Source organism: Catharus ustulatus, chromosome 7 (genome assembly GCF_009819885.2).
Source record: "Catharus ustulatus isolate bCatUst1 chromosome 7, bCatUst1.pri.v2, whole genome shotgun sequence".
In the NCBI taxonomy this organism is placed as follows: Eukaryota; Metazoa; Chordata; class Aves; order Passeriformes; family Turdidae; genus Catharus; species Catharus ustulatus.
Window position 1 is genome coordinate 30,807,057 of NC_046227.1, and position 19,889 is coordinate 30,826,945.

Consider the following 19,889-nt stretch of genomic DNA (forward strand, 5'->3'; position numbering starts at 1 on the left):
TTTAGGAAAAAAACAAACTCCCACTGATGACCAGTGTAAAGACTGTTACTGAAATCTCAAGTCAAATTCACAATTTACAGTAAAACTGGCTCACAATTATACAATCTATCTTAGTTTTACAGCATGGAAATTATACCTTAATAGTTAAAAAGAAGAAGGAATTAACTTTTTTCCCCCAGGTTTAAATAGATTTACTCAGTCTTCTCATGCACTAGCAAGCCAGAACTTTTATCAATTGAACAACAGCAATATCTTTATCAAGAGCTGTAAAGATGCTCCACAGATTTGGCTTCATCTTCAAGAAGACAAGAAAAGTTTTAAGATCCTAAGATTAATATTTGGGTCTACTATTACTTTCCATCTGCTGAAGAGGCAGAACAAATCTGAAAACCCTAAAGTGAAACCATAACATCTGGAAAACATTTTCAAGATTCTCTTTTTCTCAGGGATCTTTTCTTACACATTGCTTTCTTGCTTAACTTTTTTGCTCCTTCTGACACTTAAAGTTCAACTTTAATGCCATTAAGGAAAGTGAAGATGCTGATCTTGATGGCAAGAAATCTTTCAGATTATATAGCACTGTTTAAATTAATGAAGGGGAAGCAAGCAGTAGCAGATTTTATCATCTTTTTCAGTAGTGGCCCATCAATAGAAAGAAAATATTTCAAAATAATCTATTCATTCAAAATAATATCTCTTACTAACATGATCAGTAAGCATTCCAGTTGACACTAATAATTGCAAGTCATAATTCACTATTAAATTATTCCTGCAATAAATTACAGTACCTCAATTTGTGTAGAAGAGAGCTACACCAGCTAGGAATGTTTGTAACAGTTGTGAATAAGTGGCCACTGTTAACATCCTGATTATTTTGGGAACAATTACCATAAAACATTTCACCATTAAATTATATACCTTGACTTAAAGCTGTCAGGTGGCATCAGCTCCAGGGTATGTGCTGGTCCATACAGGTTAACTACAAACAGCTTTACTGTGGGGTTTGTTTGACCTGCCTTTGGAAAAGAAAAAAACAAATAGGAGTTTTAGAGGCACTGAATCAGTGACAGCTAAGCAGACTCACTTGTTAACATAATGCAGTATTTTTTAAAATAATGAAAAGTTATTAAAGTCCAAGTATCTTAAATCTGAACAATGAATTTCATAGCCATATGAATGACACAGATAAAAATATGAAGTTTTGAGTGATTCTCTCCCCACCCTTTACTGATGGCAGACTTTCCTGTGCAGAGCAAGGGACCAGCACTTGCCCAGTTCAGTGAAGTCAGCTCCCAAAACACAGCCAGCCCCTAAATCTGCAGGTACACCCAGCCTCCAGCTAAGCCTTTTCCAGATGCTATTGCTCCTTCTCCTGAAAAGCTGCACTACCTCAGTCTGGGATTCCTCCTCTGTTTGTCTTTACCATTTTCCCTCAGTCTTCTTCCCCTTGTTTGCTAAGCTGAAAATCTCAATTTCTGGCCTGTGCCAGGATCCAGCTGCTTTGGCAGGCCAGCTCCAAGGGAAACAAAATGCTTCTTGTGGCTACAGGGGAATAACGTGGCAGTTTGATGGATATCCACTGGGAAGAGTCTGATAAATCCTGAGGCTCTATGGGGAGGTGGGAATCATCCTTCTCCCATAACACAGCTCATAACTCTGGGATGCTCCTGAGATGAAGGACAGTAATGGGAATTGGGAGAGGCTCTGAAGGGCTACAGGAGGTGCTGGTCCCAATCCCTGCCCTAGACATGCCATCCCCAAGCTTCAGTCTCATGGCACAGGAATTGCACCACATAACCCCTGGGATACAGAGAATGAAGTGTGCTCCTCAGTGGGGCTGCCCCCTGTTCAATACTGGAAGGAAAAGGTAAAAATCACTGATTCTACAGGTTTGCTGCAGTAAAGGACAAAGTTGTATGCTTGGCTCTTCACAGGCTGAAATCCACCCACAAATTCCTTTTAGAAATTGGGCTTATCTCAAAATAAAGTCTGAATGCTGCATCCACTCATTTCTGAGTGGTATGGAGGACAAGTAAGTGGCATTTTTGTGTTTTTAACACTGCTAGGGGAAAAAAAAAAGTTATTCTTTTTTTCTTTTTAAGAATACAGTCTGTGTGTATGACATGTACACAGACATGATGAGCAAGTTCCAGTGCTCACAAAATCACATTTCATTTGATTTCTTAATCTTAGTTATAATTTTCTCTGATGGTTGCACTCTGTACTAAAGACCAAATCTTTTTTGTAATCTCTGTTGCTGCACCGCCAGCTTCATTACCAATTAATGATGTTTAACGAGTAGCTAAATTTGTATTAAATGGAGACATTAAATAAAGATAATGTTTTTTCATTAATGAGATTACTGAAGTAGTATTGTGTATCACTTTTATGCTGAATTGCTAATGAAATAGAATTACTCCTTTCTCGTTTAAAAAGCTGACTTAAAAATATTCCTTATTTTTTTATTTGCTCTGTCACTCAAGGCCTTTTGCCAATGCAAGTATATAAACTACTCCTAAAATTACTGTTGTTTCATTATTTCAGAGTATTGTTTCACAGCACAAAGATATTCTATTTATATAATATATGTTATTGTTTCATAGTACCTGGTACAGTCTGTTCAACTGTCAAGAATAAAGGTTCATCACCAAATGCAGTAGCAGGAATATCAAGGTAACAAGAAAATAAACTTCCCCTGAATGCCAGAGGATCATTTAGGTGGAGCTGTCAGAAAGGAGCCCAGACTTTGTGTGCAAGGGCTGGATAAACTGATCAGCTGGAAGATGAAACAACAGATCTGGAGGCACCTCGCCAGAAAATCCCCAGAAAATGAGAAGTGATTTCAGGCATTATCCCTGTCTGGGCTGTTCTTTCACTTTCCAAAACAAATCTAAAAACCACTCTCTAAACCTTCTAAAACACTTATAGTTCTATTTTTTTTTCTCTTTTTGATGGCCATGAAAATATGTTACTGTGGCTTGTCTTATTCAATGCCAGCCTGTCACATTTATTAATAACAGCACAATCTACTGAGATCTCTGTATCTGTGAAGGATTCTTGCTCTGTGCTCTGCACACAGAGTGTCTGACTCCAGTGCAGCTGGGGCTGGATCTTCTTCCTACACAGACCTTCAAATGCATTACCCTTCTCTCTGAGGTGCTGGATTGGTTTTACCAAGCCAAATATCAGTGATGAAATTACTCCAAATTAGTTTCTCTACTGCCCTCTAACCTGATAGTTTCTGGAAAAAAAAAATTGCAATTATTATTTCCTGAAAAGCATAATGAATAAAATCAGCCTGTGATACTGTCTGGAAGCACTCTTTCCACATGGCTGAATATTATCAGAGAGGAGGTGGGAGCTAGATCCCCACTCATCTTACCTTAGGATATGGATACTGCTTTCCCTTTGGATACAGACCTCCTGTGAAGCGGGGAATAACCATGTTGGGCACCAGAGAGTCATTGATGGTCAGGAAGGCCAGTCTTTCCCCGTCTGGAGACCACCAGTGGGCAATGTGGGAATGAAGAAGTTCCTCTGCAAAACCAGATTTCCTTAGGCTCCATAAAAAACTCACACAGTGTCCAGCTTGCTCAGTTAGCACCAAATTATTTTCCCTGTGCCAACCTGAAATGGGTCTGTTGTAATTTCAGTAATTTCACCCCATCCTGGATTGAATGGTTGGATAACAAGGAACATTGAAGGACCAAGCTTTATGCATTTTCCTAAATGGATACTTCCACTAACATCAATAAATCATCTAAATGTGAAAGATGATTGTTACTGATATATGCTTAGTTCTATAGCATTCCAACACATGTGTTTACTTAAATTTTAAAGAATTTTAAATAATTTGGGGGTTTGGGGTAATTTTTAGGATTGCCAATTTTTTTCTTCTCCTCTTAATATAGAGCTTCAGTATACCTGATTTCTCTGAGTTGTGGCACCTGATAACATGCAGATCTTCACAGAGTCATATTTATGTAATCATTTTTAGAGTGAAATATTATGATTTTATTGTCTTAGCCTAGTGGACAGCTTAAATTTTTGGGAAGTTCAATTACTCTGGAGTGAAACTTTTTGAAAATCTGAACCAGACTTTTATTTTTATTCAAATTCTATTTGCTTTCCAAATTAATCCAATTCTCAAGAATGTCACTTGATGTTTTCTTACATTTATTGTCATTGAATATCGCAGTCAAAAGAAACAAACCAGAAAAAAATACAGGCACAGAACCCAAACTCCTGGAATCCCAGCACAGCTCCTGAGCAATTCCAGACTCCCCATGTACAAGTTTTCTGCTTCCACTTGTGAGAAGACTTAGAATTTTCATTTTGTATTTGATATGTTGGCCTGCTTTGTAAGGGTTTTGTATTTAAATTTGAAGAGTTTGGTTGGAAAACTAATTGAGAATAGGGTACAAAGGGAAAAGGCCTGACTGCATATTTAATTTGGGAGCCTACCTAACAACACTACTTAAACTGTCAACAGAGACTCTCCACGTTGCTAATCGGATTCTGAGGGTTCTGAAGAAGCTTAATGGGCTGAATTATCTAAGGTTGGGGGAAATGAAACTGGGACCTACATTCAAAGTCAGGTATTCTGGGTCATGCTTCTCTCCCTGGCTGGATAACTAAAACCTTTTACACAGGAGAGGAGCAGAGAACGAATGGTGAATAACAGATAGCCAAAAACCACAATTATGTTTGCTTTAAAATATTACTGTTTGCATTTAGACAAGGTTATTCACACAAAGAAAAGCTATTCCCAAATGCTTTGCAAGGTAAAATGTTAATAACAAACTCATGAAATGATAAAAGAAAACAGACGAGGTCAAAGGAGGAAGAGTGCTCGATTCAACTGAAAATCTCTCAACTTCACCTGGACAATATTCAGCCTACTCAGCTTCTGATGCTGTTAAAAAGCTCAGCTGAAAGTGGAGCCCTGCTCTAGGTGAATGGGAAAGGAGATGTTTTTTCCTTCATGCCATCAGACACTGGGGCTGTCCAGCCTGCACAGACAGAACTCCCTCCCACCCTCAATTCCATGGGGTTGAGAAGGACCCTGGGACCCCAGAGAGATCTCTGACAGTCAGGAACTGCAGCATTCCACTTGGATGAAAAAACTTGGAAAACAATGTGCAAAGAAGGCTTCTTCACTTAAACAGGGCTTTAGGACTTCAAGAGGAATGCTTTGGGATCATGTCCCACAAAAACCTCAGAAACATTCTACTCCCAAACTAGAAAACTTTTGCTGCTCTTGGCTGTGACTCTTATTAACTTCACTTTGTTTTAGTGAAAACTTGATATACTGCATCAACTTCAATGAGCTCTATCTGCTTTAATTCTTCAATTTGTATGCTGTGCTGTTAGAATTTAAGATTATTAAGTTCATATAAAATGATACTCTATTTAAAAAATGTTCTTTTGTTTTGAAACGTGCTGCCACATTAAAACATTTCAAAACACTAATGGAAACCTTGGAAGTGGGTAACTATCTATCAGGGATGCAAATTACCATTCTAACTTCAGAGTTCACTTGGGCAGAGATTTAAAACAAAAATAAACATGGTGACCTGTTTGGTTATAACTACTGCAATGGCTAGGGATGTGAATAGACCATTTTTAATGTGAAGTTGAGTGGTGTGTGGCATTAACACCATTCCTAAAAACACTCCTCACACCAGAAATTCCATACCTCAGGTAACTGAGTATTTAACACCAAGAATACATGAATCCCATAGGGAGAGTAGATGAAATGTGTATTAATTTTAAGCTGTTGTACCAATCTAGATAATCTGCTCCCTTTCTGAAATTTTTCTTTCCTTAAATTTATCATTATCATTTAAAAGCATTTTGGGTGCAGAGAGAAACATTCTGTGGTGCTGGCTGTAGAAGACAGACTGAACTATCCCCCACTCAAATTTGGGTTCCCTCTGCTCTGGGGATGTTTAACTATAACTAGATCATCACTGCTGTCCCTAAAAGCAGAAACTGAGCCCTTTCCCTGCTCACTTTTACATGCTACCAAGTGCTACATTCTGGTCTGAAATGAATTCATCTTTCTCAGAAAACACTGCTATATGCAAACCAGCAGGCAATGCAAAGAATGAAGAGATACAAAGGCAATCTTGCAGGAAAATGAGAAGGGAAAGGAGCAAACCCACCCTGAGCATTTTCTGAAATGAGCAGATTTGTACTGTTGGGTCTGTACAAGGACCTTTCATTTGTTTTAATAAACAGATATATTTGCCCAGCTTACCTTCATATAACCAGTCTGCAATTCCATTAAAAATAATTCCTTCTTTTCCTGAGGATGTCAGGCGCAATGAGCTGCTCTTTACATCAGGCTGATAGTAGATGTTATTTTCAAATATATAAATCTGGATGAGGTAAGAGAGACGGAGAGAAAAACCAACATTTTGGTAGATAAAAATGAATGTTCAGCAATGAATACATAATTTCCTCAGGCTCAGAACAGTCTACAGAATAATTCAGTATAAGTTTCCACCAAAATTGTCTTCATATTCCATTTTATTATAAAATTGGACAAACTAAACAAACTTTCAATCATTATGGCAAGCAAATCCTTCCTTGGAAATTTTCTTTCCAGTTGAAATATTTCTATTCATGTTAAAAAATATTATTACATTCCTCAAAATCATACAGGAGACAAGTTTTATAGCAGCTGAATGAATAAAGAAATTTTCATCTGGTTTCCTAACTGTGAAATGAGACACACTCCTGCAAGGACCTACAGCATAGTACATACATCATAAATATAAGTTACAGTTTTATATCATGGTGTGAGAACACACTGGAGAAACAAAACCAAACAGCAGCCTGCAGTTAACTTTTCTCAGCTTGCTGACGACTTCTGACTGACACACCAATGTTTTACCTCAAGTGTACTACATAAATGTTCTTTATATTTCGAGTCTGGGCTTTATTTTTCAAGTCTGGGCTCCCCATTCTCCTGTTTTCCTCTTCACTGTCACTCATTAGCCTTGTCTGCTCTTCTTTCCCTGCTCACTTTGTTGCAAAGGGCATCGAGCTCACTCATTTTGTGAGGCTGAGGTCCAGGTTCCATGACAAAGTGCAATAAATCACAATGGCCACGTGTGCACTTCCACAGCTTAACACAAAAATCAAAGCAGCAGCAAGATAATGCACCACCTCAGTTCACAGTGAGAAAATGCATCTGTACCAGGATACCACAGAAATTTTTGTTGCACCATTTCAGCACTGATATACAATTTCTCAGGGAGTGGAACAGGAAGAAAATATCTTTCCACCAAAGACTATTTAAAAAGCCTGCTCATTTATCATTCTCTCATACTTCTATAATAAATGACTTATGGGAAAATACTAACCAAAGAGCAAAGTTTTATTATCACTATTACTGCTGTTCCCCTTGCTTCTAAATTACCATCTGAAATAGATTTCCCTATAAGTCCCCAAACTAATGATTTTTAACAGTAGCCACTTCATGATTTCTGCTGTAGAAAGCTATAAAACTGAGGTTTTTTCCTACCATGAGCAATGCAATGGTTTTAACCATTATTGGGAACTTGGAAGTAAATCCTTTATGGTCAGAATTCAAAGCTCAGCAGTGAGCTCAAAACTGAAGCAAAAATAGTTGAACCAGTTTTAATAACCCAAAACGTACTGAGCTTTATACCGGTACAGAGAATTTCTGGGAAGCTGATGTATCACCCAACATCAACAGCAAAGGAAAACAACAGTGAAAGAATGCTGGATGTATCAAGCTTTTGAAATAACATCATCAAGAACTTCCTGTAAATGTATATTGCCACACTAAAAATGCACTTTCATTTCTAATGTAAAAGAACTAAATATGAGCAAAACCAAGGCATGGTTACCTGCTTAACCAAAAAAACCAAAATAATTTAGCCAAGTATTTGTTATTTATGTCAACTTAAACTGTTGCTATCAGACCCCATTACAGGTAGCCTTAATAGAGAACCACTCTGATGAATCCTATGATGATTCTTACATCTGACAAACTCTTCTTGTATAAACAGCAGCTTTCAAGAGGTTACCAAAAAAGCCTACTTGGTCAAATGATTCTATTTTATTTAATCTTCTTTAATTAAAATAAATCAATCTAATTAATTAATTTAAAGATCAGGAGCATGGTTTTTGCTTCTCTCTCCTATTTTCAGGCTGTTATTGTTCTTAATGGTGAAGGTACTCAAATTGTCTTGTCTGCAGTGAAAAATTTCATTTAAAGTGATCAGTGACAAAGTATAGGATTAAGAATTACTTGTTTTATGACTGAGCCCTGAGAAGGTTTTTAATCCTGTTATTACTACTTAGCAGGCATTGCTAATTCCATTTGACAGATCTCAGATAAGTAAGTATCTCTGAAGGATAGTCACTGTTGTGCCACTGATTGTGGCTGCATCATCTTTATTCCTCATTCATTTCATAAAGCAGCTTTGTCTCCATCCTCAACCAGTTCCCAGTCACCCTCTGAATACCCTCACAATCTTGGTCTACTCTATCATCTAAAGCTTCCCTTCTTTCCTCATCACTCCTGACACATGTTCCTTCAGCTTTGAAGCTGCTCCAAACCCCCATTTATTTTCTTGAATGTACCTATTGGAACATTTTAAAGTTCTTGAAAAACTTCAATCACACAGCAGCTCTCTCCCCAGCAAGCCTTGAGCTCACTGATTATTTGAATTTAACATTAAGAAGGAAGAATTCATGTTTTTTTGCAGACTATTTCTGCAATACAAGCATTCATCTTTAACACAGTTAAATTGCACAGAAGTGCACATGGATGAGTGCTTGCTGCTCTGGCAAGTGTGGCTCTGCACTCACTGCCTGATCCCAAAAGATCAAAATTCCCATGCCTGTAAATCATCTTGGAAAGATTCACCATTATGGTTACTCATCTGGCATTTCCAAAAGGCAGATTCACTGTGAATTCTTCTTCTCAGGATAATACTTATGTGATACAAATGTACCTTACACATAGCTCTGAAATACTGACATTTTAAAAGATCACCCCTTGAACTTAATTCTGTTCCCAAGATTTGGGTAGATCCCCCTTGCTTTCATCTTGTCTTTGCACATACAACACCAGCCAGTAGCAAAAGGTGGGGTCAAATGTGAAGGGGTTTTAGGAGGAAAACAGATACTGAATTTATTTTAAGTCAATTATAAAGAGCCCACAAACTATGAGTAGAAATGGGACTATTCCTCAGCTGAAACATGCAAAAAAAATCCCCAGAGGAAGGGAAGTCTTAAATGCCAAGACCTCCCCTCCCTGCACAATACCCAAGATCCTTTTCTTTGCTTCATGTACTTTTCTCTTTCTTGTTCAGTTTAAACACTGCCACCAATGCTTTCTGATGGACTCTCCTTAAAATTCTGCTTTATGCTACACTAAAATTTATTTCCGATCTTTTTTTCAAAAACACAGAGACTAGATGAAAATTTTTATTTTTTAAGATGCAGCTGCTCCTGCTGATGATTTGCAGTACAGGAATACCTGGAGGTTGAATTTATGAGCCACAATTTGGTTTTCAAAATTGAGTGAAAGAGAAAGTGGCTGTAAGGAAACTCAGACAGTTACTTTTCCTGTAAGAGAGACAGAAACTCTCAAACACTGCAAGGTAGATAACAAATCATGACCCTGGGGTAAGAATAATTGATCAGAACAAACAAAACCAAACAATTCCTTGGAGCACAATCTTGCAAACACATTTGTCTTACCTGACTTCAGCAAGCAGAAGTAAAGATGTGCCCAAAAGTTTCCAGGAAGGGGACTTCACACACTTCATCACTTTGTATATTGTGTTTTGAGCAACATCACATAAACCAAAATTTCCCTTGCCAGTCTCTCTCCACTCAGGTATATGGGAGCAAGTAACAGTAAAAGGCTTTTCTTAGTGTACACTTGGGTCTATTTACTACACCACAAGTACTAAAATGTTGACTGCAACTACTGAATCTTCCCAAACTGCTAAAAAAGGAGCTGCTAACTGTGTATCAGACAGGTATTCTCAAGAATACATCAGTGGTTTTGTGCCCAAAAAAGCTTCCACAGCTTTCAGGTGTGATGATAAGAAAGTAAATTGAAAAAGGCACAAAGTGGAACCAGGATTATGCTATTGTATATGGAAATTATTGTTACACTTTTTGTAACCTCTTCTACCCATCTTTCATGAGTATTTAAAAAAAAAAAAATTAAACTATTTTTAGCTGAGACCCTCAGCTAATAATGCTGTAAATGGGGATAAATGTCAAAATCTACTACCTTCAAAATTATCTGTTTTCATAGAGATTTTGCACATCAAGTCTTAAACCAAACAGAGAAAAACCCAACAGAATTTCTTTAATTATTTTATTAAGTAGTTTACAATTAATGAAAAACACCTGCAAGAATGTTTTGGATTAGTGAAATTAATTCTTGGTAATGATCACATTTATTTCCACTGACTGTGAAGAATTTGAGGCCCTGTTTGCTCTAATATTCTACCTCAGCACTAATCCATCTCATTCTTCCACATCTGGCATCCTCTAAATAATTTTTTTCATAAATTTTATTCTAAATTAATCCCTTCCAAAACGCTTATTTACTGTTTGCAACATGTTTCACAATTACAGGACTTTCTTTCAGGCTGAGGTCTGGAGCAGAGTCCAAGTTAGCTGCAGATGGCAGACAGCTGTGAACACAGAGACATCCCCTCCCCAGCTGAACAGCAAACCCAGTGCCAGTAGCTGGAGAGGCCCCCCGTGTGTCTTTAATCATTTTGAACACTACAGGCTGAGAAAAGCTGCTAAATTACAGAAAAACACTCCACTTTTTCCCTTTTGGTGCTGCACTGAAGCCTCCTGCATGGCACAGCCACACTCAACCCCTCCTCTGATTGCAGGGCAGTTTCAGTGACAGCACAAACCTTTTCTGCTCCAGCAGCACTGCTTGCTGCTAGAGCCGAGGGTCCCACTCTAAAGCCCAGGATTTTCAGGTGGAAGAAAAGCAGAGCTGGTGTCTTGGGTTACAATACAGAGTGTGATAAAAGGTATCTGTTCTATCACCATCTGTTGAGGGTGGGGGCAGTGATCCTTATCTCAATGGCAGATATTCTGCTAATGGGCCATCCATTGAAACCAGGCAGGGCATTGTTCTTTATCTTTTCACACCCCATCCTTCCTCCAGCCAGTCATTTTCTGCTCATGGCCATTGAGTCCCACTGTGGCACTGATAAAATTACTGCATCCCATTGGGAGTTGCTCCAGCCAGGGGGAAGAGCCCAACATTTCTTACCAAGATAAAAACAGAGGTTTTGGGACACTAAGGGAGCCCTTTCTCCACTGGATTCCAGAGGAAAACCGGATTTCTCCACATCACCACTGGAGCTCCGGAGGGAAACTGCACCTTGTACAGGAGCACTGCTCCAACTGAGCCACATCTGTCACTGCAGGAGGATGCAGCCACCATGGAATGGGACTGCTGCCAACACCCTGCCTGACGGGTGTCAGGTTGTACTCTGACTTTGTCAGGGTTTGCAGTTTGTTTCTTTGTAGTACTGTATTTCTATTTTAATTTCCCTAGTAAAGAACTGTTATTCCTAATTCCCATATCTTTGACTGAAGAGCCCCTTGATTTCAAAATTATAATAATTTGGAGGGAGAGGGTTTACATTCTCCATTTCAAAGAGAAGCTCCAGCCTTTCTCAGCAGACACCTGTCCTCCAAACTAGGACAGCTCGTCTGCTCAGTCTGGAGAAGAGGAGGCTGATGGAGAGCTCACTGGAGTACAACTTGCTTGTGAGAGGAAGAGGAGGGACAGACATTGATCTGTTCTGAGTAGTGCCCAGGGACAGGACCTAAGGAATGGCCTCAGGCTGTGGCAGGGCAGGTTTAGGCTGGGTATTAGGAGAAGTTTTTTCCCCCAGATGCTGGCTGGGGACTGGAACAGGCTGGAAGGGAAGGAACTGTGGAGTGTGGCTACAGGTGTTGTTTGCCATTACATCACGATGAACACCTTGCTCAAGGAAAGTGCCAACCAGGCTCTAAAGCTGGAACCAGATGCAGTTGGAAAGGAAACAAAAAAGTCACCTGTGTCTATAATCTTTGCTTAGAAAAAAATCCATACAACAAACACTGGTGTCTTTCTGTACAGGTGAGAGTTCTACCCGTGGTGTGAGAAAATCATCAGATTCTTCCGCAGAATTTGGACCAATAGATGGATAAATAACTATTCCAATCTGGAACAACTTCAGCACTCCCACTTAACACCCCAGAGAACGTGACAGCCTTCCTTACCTTTCACACTGTGAATATGAGCTATGACAAGACTGAGGAATTTCTGATTATGCCCAGCAGGAGCCCTTCAGGCATTCAGGAAACACTTGTGGCCTCACACTGCCGTGGCTGAGCCTCAGCATCCAGCAAAATCCCAGCCCTTCTTGTGACACTGCCAGCCAATTAGTTGGGTAATTAATTCTTCAAAAGCTTCAAGATGCTTTTCCATCTGGGCTTGCCTCTTACCATTTGTTCTGTCTCCTGTCTTACCATACATTAGCCAGGGCCAAATCCAGCTGCCCCCAGTCAGATCATTCACTAAGATTTCCAGATGAAATATGTTTTTTCACTAACAACCATTAATATAAATAATATCAGCTATTAATGAGCAGAAAAAAAGTAAAATAAAGAATATTTTTTAGTTACCCTGTAAATATTGTACTTTGCTCTCCAGAGATTAAACCACAACTTCTCCAGTTTCAGGGGCAGTGTTAAGTTTATAGAGCATGATAACATGTATGCACATATATATTGCTCTAGAACATATGGAAAGTTCAGCACAAAAAAATGGTCTTGCATAGAAGAAATAAATAAGTGGTATATTAAATGAATAAGTTAATTTTAGAATTATTTTTAAGTAATTTTTATTCTAAAAATGTGGTCTTAATTCCTACTGTTGCTGTCACCATAATTATGGAAAATTGCAGATGTCCATGCACTTCCTTTGACTTGTAAGTAATATTAGAACTAATTTTGGACTGTAGGAAGAACCTAAAATCAAAGCCCTGCATCCACATTGAGACAATTTGGTTGCCAGTTTTCTACAACTGCCGTTAAGGTAGCAAGTTTGGTTTTCATTCAAGTATTTAAAGTATTTGTTCCTACCTTCTGGTTCACAGATCTGAAAAATTATAGAAATAGCTCCACTTCAGAAATTTACAATTAGTTTCCAGCAATTTAAAAAATACAGCAAATCACCCATAGGATCGATCAATGCAATAGATTTCAAATGAATACCTGATATTGACATTTTCTCTATCACCATTCAGCATCCTCCAAAGTTCTGGCAGACAATTTTTTTTTCTGAGAGCCACTGATTACATTATTTTTAGTCACAGTGTAATACCTGCTCTCTTCTTCAGGTTCAAACTGAGCAAACATTTCCTTGTCATTTGTGATTTCACTAACTATACTCCTGGGATTCACAGACTCCACACAGGTGAACTGTACACACATGGTGCACAAAATCCACAAACCACACTTCTGGGAGGTACTTTGCACTTTGTTGGAAAAGGAGCAATGTGAAGGGCTGGTGTCTGCCATTCCTGCCCACAGCAATCAGCTGTGGGAGAAGCTCCAAGGTAATTAATGAAGAGACACTCACTCATTGAGAGGAAGTGAAATGCAAGGTGGCAAACTCCCACCCCAAACACTCATCATGCATTTCACTGGTGGGACTGGTTATCCTGCTAATGTCTTTCTTACAGCAGCCATCTCTAAAACCAAAGAGGATTATTATATTTCAGATAATATAAACAACAGAAAAATGGCTCATAAAGCTTTTGTAGGCGTGAATTTTAGAGCTTTAGAATATTCATTAGTGATTTAGCAAGTTACAATTATGCAGGCTTCTTATAAAAGCCTTTTATTTTTTTCTCATCTCTTACAAATTTTCTATACAGATCACATATGTTACAGGATGACAATTTCAAGGAAAGTTTTATGGGTTTGTATTGCAAAGAAGCTTTATTTCCTTTCCCCTACGTTTTATCTGCAGTCTATTTAGATTGTGGGCTCTCACAGACAGGATTGCAGGCTACAAGGTCTGATCTGGTTTGCAATACAGCTGCTTTGCAAGTCTCCAGGAGTGCATAATGGCTCTGATCTCTTCTCTGCAGATAGTTTTTTTGGTTTTGTTTTTTAATTTTGTAGGTCAATCTATACTGGTACAAAAAAAATTGAAACACTCATTCAATTTACCAAGTAATGCCTGGCAGTGGAGAAAAATCTGCCCTTACACTATCCATGTTCCAAAAATCATCAGACACATTACAAATGAAGCAGAAACTGAATAAAAGATAATAACAAAATTATTATAATTGTAAGCACTAAGAACTATATTCACTCTTAAAGGTACTAATTTTCTAAAGGTTGTGATTGACCTGCACAACAATTCTTTCAGAGGAAGCTTTCAAACCTTTAGATGATGCTGTAATTAAGGGAGAGGGGAAGTAGCTCAAAGACCTCAAAGCACAGACACCCCAATATCATACACTATCCCTTTCTGGTGTCAGTTACAATATGTTAATTTTATTTTTGCAGTAATCAAGCTGCCAGAAGAACAGAAGTAGGAAGAACAGAGCACTCACTGAAGCACCACTCTTTTCTTTTGTCTAGATTAATGCCACTGCATCACAGCAATGTGTTAGCACAATGGTTTCTGAACAACCACAAACAATCTACAAGGCCATTATATTTAATTGCTATTTAGATAGTTTATAAATCTACTGTAAACAATAGCAAGGATGCACTCATAATGCAGCTCCAAGATTAGTTACTAATGTCATGACATAAACCAGGCCATGAACTCAGACTATCAGCAACTCCATGGTAACTCTGATGTTTATTTATGTCCTTGATTTCCAATAAATGCAGAGAAGCGTTGCCCTCTTTTGTTTCAACACACATTAATTATCTTGCCTTTCCAATGATATTGGATCATGATGCTCGCTAAATTCTCACCCTGTCTCATCCCATGACAGCTTACCCAGGAGAGCAAGCATAGTGTAATATGCTATATAAATAAAATCACATATAATATCTGAACTACGACCTATGGAGAACACTGCTTCATAAATCTGCTGCACAGATCCCAGCAGGGCTCCCCTGGCCCCAAGCTGATGCTCTGGATCTGCTCCTTCCTCCCATGGAGCTGCCTGAAGAGCCCTGCTGGCTGCAGCCCTGTGCAAAATCTCACTGAGGACTGGGCTGCTCAGCCCTTTGATCTCTGTCTAAGTGATGTGAAGAACAGAATTATCCAAAACAGTGCATGCTCAGGAATTCACATTCCTCCTTCCTCACACTTACTGATTGCTTCTGACTAATGAGCCAGCATGGAGCTTCTAACAAAATCATAATCTGTCCTTACCATAAAATCTTTTAAAATGATCTCTGGTTATTTCAGGCTCATCTTACACTGATATCAAATATTCAATTATGCCCAGACTGATCAATCTATAACAAGCTAAACTGAAAAATTTTCAACCTAGTTACTCCAGGAGGAAAAAAAAGCAATGTTGGGAGACAGAAAAATATCTAAGGAAATTGTAAAGGGCTTGGTATCAGAGGAGGAATCTTCTGTTTCCTCAATAAAATGTACGAAAATAGCATTATAACTTCAAGAACAAAAGTAAAGATACAGAATTGAAAATTCTGAGCTTATAAAGTCATACTTACTATTTTCTACTATTTTTAGGGTGGTGGGCAAACCCTGAGAACTTTGTATGAAATACAATAGAGCAGGGTGCCTATGAGCATCTACATGAGAAACTCAAGCAGAGTTGAACACAAAAGTTTGCATTTTCAGCTGTGATAGCTCACCCAACCCATCTTGCTGTATGGGACACGTGCCTTCATCTCCCCTCTGCACACAGGGTTCAAGTTGTCTGTTGTCTTTATGATGGGTCAAAATTTTAGCAGATCACATCCACCTGTACAGACTCCACGTGGCACATCCAATGCAAGAAATGCAGTTTGTCCTAAAATATCTCATTAGGAATGAGACAAGGAGGAATTAGGAAATTTTGACTAGCTCTTGGAACAGCACATCTGCTTGGGACAGTTCTGGGAATCAACACTTGAAAATAACTATTTGCTTTCCTTCCACACAAATTTTTTTCCATTCTATTTCTGGAAATGTGCTGTCACCTGCCATAAACCAAGAAGAAAATCAATTCATTGTTTTCCCTGACTTCCCTGACACCTGACTTTTCAATCCTTATTCTCTGGGCCTTGGAGCTGCCAGTAGAGATGCGTTCCCCACAACTACACATCCACGAGCAGTTCTTGGCATTTCACTGTCTGGTTCAGGCTGAGTCAACATGAAAGCCTAAGTCACTTTAACACAGTGCAGCAAAAGTTTAATCAGCTCTGATCTTTCAGCACAAACACAGTGAGGAAGTCATAACCCCTCTGCAGGGAAAAAGCAACATTTATGGGCTGGTGGTGATGGAGTTTAATGTCTATTTTTCAAGAGGGACTTGGCTAAAAGAGAGAGAAATAGCCAGGAGAACTGAACATGCCCAAAGTTGTTCAGCCTTGCAGAGGAAGAAAGTCACTGTCACTCCCACTGACTGAAACCTGTCTATATTTCTCATGTGCCAAATAAGAAAACGGAATTTAACATACAGCAAACAGAACCTATAAATGGAAGAGGTGGAGGAACCCTGCCACAGAGCAAGAGTTCAGTGGGGTTTGTGTCAAGTTGGTTTTGCCACTTCAACCTGCTCCTAGCAGAACTCTGTGGGCACTGGTAGCATCACAGAAACTCTTTTATGAGTCTTCTGCCAAACACTTCACAAAAGGTAAATAAAAGTCGTGTTTACAATTGATTAGAACAACTCTGGCATAGAACCTGAACCAGAAAGGCATTAGAAATCTTCAAAGTCTTCTGTTTGGACATTTTGGTGCCTTCCTCTTTGCAATCTTCCTTTTCCAAGGTGTAAGAAGCATAGAATATAGCTGCTTTCTTGGGTCTTTTTTTTTCTATTTGCCAGATAAAACTCTCATTTACATTACATTACCAAAAGATGGATATAACAATTTTTCCATCCCATCCTGTGCTGTACCTTTTTTATCACTGAATATGAAGTGAGTACATGATTATATGGCCCAGGGACACAGGTAAGCATGCAGTGGTTTCGGGCAGGGTTTTGGAGTTACATAGAAATACAGTCCATAACAAAACCCAGTCTTTTCTAACTCCAGTTTAGCTAGGGATTCCATCAGATTTCAACCTCTGCTTCATAGCTTTTATGGGTGCCTATTTCCAAAGAATTTTAGACTTCTGAAATATAATTTTCATGTTTCTGCATTACAGAAAGGTACACATTTTTCACACAAGAAGCACAGCAGCTGCATTTTATGAGCCATTGGACTTGCAGTTAATATTAGCTAAGAGACAGAAGTGTGAATATTCAGATAAGCTTTGTTACACACAGACATGTTGAACAACTTGATGAGAGGTGCATATTGCTGTTTTCATTGCTCCCTGCAGGCTGCTGCATGGAGGAGTCCTTAGGATTGCTCCTATCAAACATGTGTGTCTATACTTAGTTCTCTCTGTGTCTTTGTGGGACTGTATGCAAAGAAATATATACAGACCCACACAAGTAAGCATGTGGAAAAAAAAATAAAAAAATAAAAGAGTTTTAGCACAGTTATATATCAAATTTCCAATATATTTGCTTCTGAATGAAAAAAAATGCATTACTTGTGTGCAGGGCTTCCATACTGTCTCAAATATTAGCTGCATGCTAGATCAGTGATAACAGAATAAAAACCAGGGAAAGGAAATATCTTTTATCTCCCCCCTCGATTTATTCACTATAAAGCTGCTGGGCCTTTTACTGTTCCACATGAAAAACAGTGGTAGAGGAATAATGCCCCTATAAAACATATGATTTTCTCATATTTCCTCACCTCCTTCACATACAGCCAAGTGGCTATTCCCACAAAGGGCCAGCAATATCTAGTCCTTAATACTCATAATTTTAAACTGCCTTTGATACTAGAACACATTTATTGTATTTCACTGAGCAAAGTGATGAAGAAACTTTGCTCAACTTAGCCTTGCTCCATTTACAATGTTCCATTTATAATGTTGTAGTGGTCTCTAGAGCTCACAAAATCTTTTTTAAATATAACCAGCCTTCATAAGTAGAACTGTATTTTTTCCTGTTTTGCCAAACAGCCTGTGTTTCCTGGCTGCATTCTCCATTCCCCTTTTCTGAGATGGGAACAAAAGCTTTCAGATGGAGAATCACTTTTGGGACTAGAGGACACGCATTAAATGCTCCTCCAATCCATATTGAAGTGGAGTGAGCACCCAGAAATTGATAATGGAAAACTAGTTCAGTAGAATAGCTTCAGAGCAACTATTTTTTTTCCTTTGAAGAATGTTTTGAATCAAATAATTTAAATTAAAAGGCAAAAAAAAAATAGATTTTACAATGATAATTTGAGAAATCCAAGAGAAAAATCCTAAGCAGCAGCTTAGGAGGAAGACTAAGTCTAAGACTAGGTTTAACTAAGTCTTTTAGGTAACTCCAATTCTTCTGTGGACTCAGCTGGGTGGGCAATGCTCAACCACTTCCAGCTCCCTTCCTTCAGAGAAACATGCTCAGCAGGACAAAGGCCCTCCAAACGTGCTTTGAACTACAGAAGTTTGGTAATTGAGCCCCTCATGCATTTTAAATGAGGTATCATACCTGAGGTTAATGTCACAATTGAAGTGTTCTTGTTTATTTCTAGTTTTCCAAATAAATTCAAGCAGACGTTTTCCTCTCAGTTTCACTGCCATCTGCCTCATTAGCATAGTCATTAAAAAGGAAAGATGAAATAAAGCCTTGACATTTCCATATGTAATTTTAAGTTAATAATCTAAAATACAGCAAGTCAAAGGAGCAGAAGACTTTGCAGATAAAAACAGCAGAAGAAATATATTTATTTAGGACTTACTTCGTTAGCATTAATAAAGCTTTTACTACATTTGCATATGCAAGTGTTCTTGCCAGGAGGGGGTGCCAAGTACCCACAGCACTAATTATGCAAAAAGAAAACACATGGCTAATATTTTACAGAAAGATAAATTACCATGTTTTATAGCAGTTGTACATTACCTTGATAGACCAAACAGTAAATGGAGCTTTCAGCAAGTAATGGCTGTTAAAGCATGTGTTGAGCAAGGTAACTGTCTGAGAACAATCCTGCTAATTCCTCATTTACTAAAATTAGTCCAGGGCTTATCTGAGTACATAGAAAATAGTACAACTTCAAAGAATTTTGCTGCTGCACTATTTGTCTTATCTAAAACAGTCTTTCAAAAGCCATTGGGAAAAAAAGGCAAAATTTTGACAAAAGGCAATTGTTAGAAAATGTCACATTAATACAGTCTGAGATATATTTGCATTTTTGTGGGATTATAGGTGTTGATGGGGCTGTGAAAAGAAATTGAACCCCCAAACATGACAAAAAGATACAGATAAGATGACTGATCACAGAGCAAAAGGACAGAGAGTTCTTGAAATTGTACAGTTATTAGCAGCAATTAAAGCTGATTTTGCTCTGGTTTATCTCTGGGTTTCTGTTTCTGTTCTGGTTTTTAGGTAGTTTCAATACAAGGTGAGGTTCTCTTTCACAGGATTTTTTTATTCCTTATATAAAAGCTTCAGCTTCTAAGATTCATTATTTGTGAGTAGCCTTTTTTTTTAATTGATTTTTTGGAAGATGAGGGCAACTTATAGATTTCTAATATTTAAAGTACTTTCTAAAAATTGATGAGAACATCCTGAATCCACAATTCAGCTACAATCAGCAAACTCTTCTTA

At 38.3% G+C, this 19,889-nt stretch overlaps 2 protein-coding genes across 3 annotated transcripts in view; both read right to left on the reverse strand.

The window, feature by feature from the left end:
- DDX18 (DEAD-box helicase 18) overlaps positions 1-19,889 on the reverse strand; it is a 701,862-nt gene that overhangs the window by 413,022 nt on the left and 268,951 nt on the right. The window lies entirely within an intron of this gene.
- The window catches only part of DPP10 (dipeptidyl peptidase like 10), a 240,593-nt gene that overhangs the window by 35,231 nt on the left and 185,473 nt on the right, over positions 1-19,889 (reverse strand). For both annotated transcript variants that reach the window (XM_033064168.2, XM_033064169.2), the window contains 3 exons: positions 6,263-6,383; positions 3,383-3,537; positions 919-1,016 (listed from right to left, as the gene is read on the reverse strand). In XM_033064168.2, the coding sequence (XP_032920059.1) occupies positions 919-1,016; positions 3,383-3,537; positions 6,263-6,383 (374 nt within the window). The remainder of the gene's footprint in view (positions 1-918; positions 1,017-3,382; positions 3,538-6,262; positions 6,384-19,889) is intronic.